The sequence below is a fragment of the Oncorhynchus kisutch genome, linkage group LG30, assembly GCF_002021735.2.
Source record: "Oncorhynchus kisutch isolate 150728-3 linkage group LG30, Okis_V2, whole genome shotgun sequence".
Classification (NCBI taxonomy): domain Eukaryota; kingdom Metazoa; phylum Chordata; class Actinopteri; order Salmoniformes; family Salmonidae; genus Oncorhynchus; species Oncorhynchus kisutch.
Window position 1 is genome coordinate 44,094,696 of NC_034203.2, and position 6,203 is coordinate 44,100,898.

The window sequence follows — 6,203 nt, forward strand, 5'->3', positions numbered from 1 at the left end:
GGGGAGAAGAAGATAGAGAAGGTTGGGACACTAAAGGAGAGAGAGAGAAGGGGGGGGAGGGAAGCGCTAGAGAAGGTTGGGACACTAAAGGAGAGAGAGAGGGGGAGAAGAGCTAGAGAAGGTTGGGACACTAAAGGAGAGAGAGAGGGGGAGAAGAGATAGAGAAGGTCGGGATACTAAAGGAGAGAGAGCGAGAGAGAGAGAGAGGAGAGAGAGAGAGAGAGAGAGAGAGGGGGAGAAGAGATTGGAGAAGGTTGGGACACTAAAGGAGAGAGAGAGTAAAACAGATTGATACACAGATAGAGCCTAGGAAAGACATCCATCATGCCGTACCAGTCTGAAGATCTTGAAGAAGTCAACGTTAGCATAAAGCATGTCCTCTATCTTCTGCAGGCGCTGCTGTGTCAGGGCACACATAGCGTTCCGTACTCCGTACATGCCTCTCCGGCTGGGGAAGATGATAAACCTCTCCAGAAGAGCCTGGCTGCAGGCGATGTCCTTCAAGTGGAGGTCTGGAACACCATGGGCAAACTGCATAGGGGGGAGAGGGCGAGAGGGGGAGAGAGAGACAGAGAGAGAGAGAGAGAGAGAGAGAGAGAGAGAGAGAGAGAGAGAGAGAGAGAGAGAGAGAGAGAGAGACAGAGAGACAGAGATAGAGAGAGAGAGAGAGACAGAGAGAGAGAGACACACAGAGAGAGAGAGAGTGACTGACCTAAAATTAAGGAAAGCTTTTACTATGTACAGACTCATAGCCTTGCTATTGAGAAAGGCCGCCGTAGGCAGACATGGCTCTCAAGAGAAGACAGGCTATGTGCTCACTGCCCACAAAATGAGGTGGAAACTGAGCTGCACTTCCTAACCTCCTGCCCAATGTATGACCATATTAGAGAGACATATTTCCCTCAGATTACACAGATCCACAAAGAATTCGAAAACAAATCCAATTTTGATAAACTCCCATATCTACTGGGTGAAATTCCACAGTGTGTCATCACAGCAGCAATATGTGTGACCTGTTGCCACGAGAAAAGGGCAACCAGTGAAGAACACACACCATTGTAAACCCATATTTATGCTTATTTATTTTATCTTGTGTCCTTTAACCATTTGTACATTGTTAAAACACTGTATATATATAATATGACATTTGTAATGTCTTTATTGTTTTGAAACTTCTGTATGTGTAATGTTTACTGTTAATTTTTATTGTTTATTTCACTTTATATATTCACTTTATATATTATCTACCTCACTTGCTTTGGCAATGTTAACACATGTTTCCCATGCCAATAAAGCCCTTGAATTGAATTGAGAGAGAGAGACACAGAGAGAGAGAGAGAGACAGAGAGAGACAGAGAGAGACAGAGAGAGAGACAGAGAGAGACAGAGAGACAGAGAGACAGAGAGACAGAGAGACAGAGAGACAGAGAGAGAGAGAGACAGAGAGAGACAGAGAGAGAGACAGAGAGACAGAGAGAGAGAGAGAGACAGAGAGAGAGAAGACCATGGTCAGATTACATTTTATTTGGTATTTTATTATCCCAGTATGGATGAGATAAATTACCACCAACAAACGTTGCAGACAGACACGTGTCCCCAAAAAGCATCAGAAAAGTTGTTTCTCATACAACATCCCCTTGTTTCCTTCTAGCCAGTCCAAGGGACTGAAACAACAACATCCCCATGTTTCCTTCTAGCCAGTCCAAGGGACTGAAACAACAACATCCCCATGTTTCCTTCTAGCCAGTCCAAGGGACTGAAACAACAACGTCCCCATGTTTCCTTCTAGCCAGTCCAAGGGACTAAAACAACAACATCCCCATGTTTCCTTCTAGCCAGTCCAAGGGACTGAAACAACAACATCCCCATGTTTCCTTCTAGCCAGTCCAAGGGACTGAAACAACAACATCCCCATGTTTCCTTCTAGCCAGTCCAAGGGACTAAAACAACAACATCCCCATGTTTCCTTCTAGCCAGTCCAAAGGACTGAAATAACAACATCCCCATGTTTCCTTCTAGCCAGTCCAAGGGACTGAAACAACAACATCCCCATGTTTCCTTCTAGCCAGTCCAAGGGACTGAAACAACAGCATCCCCATGTTTCCTTCTAGCCAGTCCAAAGGACTGAAACAACAACATCCCCATGTTTCCTTCTAGCCAGTCCAAAGGACTGAAACAACAACATCCCCATGTTTCCTTCTAGCCAGTCCAAGGGACTGAAACAACAACATCCCCATGTTTCCTTCTAGCCAGTCCAAGGGACTGAAACAACAACATCCTCATATGTCTTTCTAGCCAGTCCAAGGGACTGAAACAACAACATCCCCATGTTTCCTTCTAGCCAGTCCAAGGGACTGAAACAACAACATCCTCATATGTCTTTCTAGCCAGTCCAAAGGACTGAAATAACAACATCCCCATGTTTCCTTCTAGCCAGTCCAAGGGACTGAAACAACAACATCCCCATGTTTCCTTCTAGCCAGTCCAAGGGACTGAAACAACAACATCCCCATGTTTCCTTCTAGCCAGTCCAAGGGACTAAAACAACAACATCCCCATGTTTCCTTCTAGCCAGTCCAAAGGACTGAAATAACAACATCCCCATGTTTCCTTCTAGCCAGTCCAAGGGACTGAAACAACAACATCCCCATGTTTCCTTCTAGCCAGTCCAAGGGACTGAAACAACAGCATCCCCATGTTTCCTTCTAGCCAGTCCAAAGGACTGAAACAACAACATCCCCATGTTTCCTTCTAGCCAGTCCAAAGGACTGAAACAACAACATCCCCATGTTTCCTTCTAGCCAGTCCAAGGGACTGAAACAACAACATCCCCATGTTTCCTTCTAGCCAGTCCAAGGGACTGAAACAACAACATCCTCATATGTCTTTCTAGCCAGTCCAAGGGACTGAAACAACAACATCCCCATGTTTCCTTCTAGCCAGTCCAAGGGACTGAAACAACAACATCCTCATATGTCTTTCTAGCCAGTCCAAGGGACTGAAATAACAACATCCCCATGTTTCCTTCTAGCCAGTCCAAAGGACTGAAACAACAACATCCCCATGTTTCCTTCTAGCCAGTCCAAGGGACTGAAACAACAACATCCCCATGTTTCCTTCTAGCCAGTCCAAAGGACTGAAACAACAACATCCCCATGTTTCCTTCTAGCCAGTCCAAGGGACTGAAACAACAACATCCCCATGTTTCCTTCTAGCCAGTCCAAGGGACTGAAATAACAACATCCCCATGTTTCCTTCTAGCCAGTCCAAAGGACTGAAACAACAACATCCCCATGTTTCCTTCTAGCCAGTCCAAGGGACTGAAACAACAACATCCCCATGTTTCCTTCTAGCCAGTCCAAAGGACTGAAACAACAACATCCCCATGTTTCCTTCTAGCCAGTCCAAGGGACTGAAACAACAACATCCCCATGTTTCCTTCTAGCCAGTCCAAGGGACTGAAACAACAACATCCCCATGTTTCCTTCTAGCCAGTCCAAGGGACTGAAACAACAACATCCCCATGTTTCCTTCTAGCCAGTCCAAGGGACTGAAACAACAACATCCCCATGTTTCCTTCTAGCCAGTCCAAGGGACTGAAACAACAACATCCCCATGTTTCCTTCTAGCCAGTCCAAAGGACTGAAACAACAACATCCCCATGTTTCCTTCTAGCCAGTCCAAGGGACTGAAACAACAGCGAAACAGAGCACTATCTCCCTAGTCATTAGTTCTACCTGTTCTTTCTATATACCTGTTCTGGACGGACTTGAGCGTTGACCAGCTGATGAACCACAGACTCTGACAGGCCAACGTCTCTCAGCAGGAAGGCTGTCAACATCTCATCATCCTTCAGGATATCCTCTATCTTCAGACCTCGACCTGGAACAGGAATTAAACATGGATACTGAGGGAGAACGAAGAGGAGGTGTATACTGCAGGAGAGGAAGAGGAGGTGGATACTGCAGGAGAGGAAGAGGAGGTGTATCCTGTGGGAGAGGAAGAGGAGGTGTATACTGCAGGAGAGGAAGAGGAGGTGGGTACTGCAGGAGAGGAAGAGGAGGTGGATACTGCAGGAGAGGAAGAGGAGGTGGATAGTGAGGGAGAGGAAGAGGAGGTGGATACTGCAGGAGAGGAAGAGGAGGTGTATACTGCAGGAGAGGAAGAGGAGGTGTATACTGCAGGAGAGGAAGAGGAGGTGGATACTGCAGGAGAGGAAGAGGAGGATTAGGGGTGTATTCACTAGGAACCAAACAGAACCAAACAGAAGCAAACAGCCAAAATGTGGAGGGACTAACCTGGACTTGTTTGTTGTAACTAACCTGGACTTGTTTGTTGTAACTAACCTGGACTTGTCTCAATTTGTTGTAATGTTTTTCTACGGTTTTCTGCAGCATTAATAAATACATCCCTGGTCTCATGGTGGTGCAGGGGGATTGTCAGTACCGGCTATCTGTTCTGGTGTGTTACAGATGGTGTCCATGAAGTTGTTCATGACGGCCATGTCCTCCCACAGCCGACCCAACTGCTGGAACTCTGGGTCGTCGAACAACAGCTCATTGGAGTCAGCCCAGAACCGCGCCAGTCTAAAACACAGAACATAGAACCAACCAAGACAATTGAGTATAGAACTGTGAAGAACCCAGCAGAACATCTGAGTCTAAAAGACACATGTTCTTCTTGGTGGTAATAGAGAAAAGGATGAGAGGTTGAAGTAGAGAGGGAGGAGATAGAGACGGACAGGGAGAGAGGGATAAAACTGAGAGATGATGAGGGAGAGAGAGATGAGACTGAGAGATGATGAGGGGGAGGGAGAGAGGGATGAGACTGAGAGATGATGAGGGAGAGAGGGATGAGACTGAGAGATGGAGAACCCAGCAGAACATCTGAGTCTAAAAGACACATGTTCTTCTTGGTGGTAATAGAGAAAAGGATGAGAGGTTGAAGTAGAGAGGGAGGAGATAGAGACGGACAGGGAGAGAGGGATGAGACTGAGAGATGATGTGGGAGAGGGAGAGAGGGATGAAACTGAGAGACGGTGAAGTAGAGAGGAATGAGACTGTGATACAAGAGGGAGAGAGGGATGAGACTGAGAGACGGTGAGGGAGAGAGGGATGAGAGGGATGAGACTGAGAGACGGTGAGGGAGAGAGGGATGAGGCTGAGAGACGGAGAGGGAGAGAGTGATGAGAGAGACGGAGAGCGAGAGAGGGATGAGACAGAGATGGAGAGGGAGAGAGGGATGAGACTGAGAAATGGTGAGGTAGAGAGGGATGAGACTGAGAGACAGTGAGGGAGAGAGGGATGAGACTGAGAAATGGTGAGGGAGAGAGGGATGAGGCTGAGAGACGGAGAGGGAGAGAGGGATGAGACAGAGACGGAGAGAGGGATGAGACAGAGATGGAGATGGAGAGGGAGAGAGGGATGAGACTGCGAAATGGTGAGGTAGAGAGGGATGAGACTGAGTGACAGTGAGGGAGAGAGGGATGAGACTGAGATGGAGAGGGAGAGAGGGATGAGACAGAGATGGAGATGGAGAGGGAGAGAGGGATGAGACTGAGAAATGGTGAGGTAGAGAGGGATGAGACTGAGTGACAGTGAGGGAGAGAGGGATGAGACTGAGATGGAGATGGAGAGGGAGAGAGGGATGCGACTGAGAGACAGTGAGGTAGAGAGGGATGAGACTGAGAGACAGTGAGGGAGAGACGGATGAGACTGAGAGACAGTGAGGGAGAGAGGGATGAGACAGAGACGGAGAGGGAGAGAGGGATGAGGCTGAGAGACAGAGAGGGAGAGAGGGATGAGACAGAGATGGAGAGGGAGAGAGGGATGAGACTGAGAAATGGTGAGGTAGAGAGGGATGAGACTGAGAGACAGTGAGGGAGAGAGGGATGAGACTGAGAAATGGTGAGGGAGAGAGGGATGAGACTGAGAAATGGTGAGGGAGAGAGGGATGAGGCTGAGAGATGGAGAGGGAGAGAGGGATGAGACAGAGACAGAGAGGGAGAGAGGGATGAGACAGAGACAGAGAGGGAGAGAGGGATGAGACAGAGATGGAGAGGGAGAGAGGGATGAGACAGAGATGGAGAGGGAGAGAGGGATGAGACTGAGAAATGGTGAGGTAGAGAGGGATGAGACTGAGAGACAGTGAGGGAGAGAGGGATGAGACTGAGATGGAGAGGGAGAGAGGGATGAGACTGAGAT

General features: G+C 47.9%; 1 protein-coding gene across 1 annotated transcript in view; it reads right to left on the minus strand.

Annotated features, from left to right (window-relative positions):
- Positions 1-6,203, minus strand: part of LOC109884498 (retinal-specific phospholipid-transporting ATPase ABCA4) — a 108,962-nt gene that overhangs the window by 90,265 nt on the left and 12,494 nt on the right. Inside the window, 3 exon segments of the mRNA XM_031809885.1 lie at positions 334-531; positions 3,755-3,882; positions 4,447-4,586. Of these exon segments, the coding sequence (XP_031665745.1) occupies positions 334-531; positions 3,755-3,882; positions 4,447-4,586 (466 nt within the window).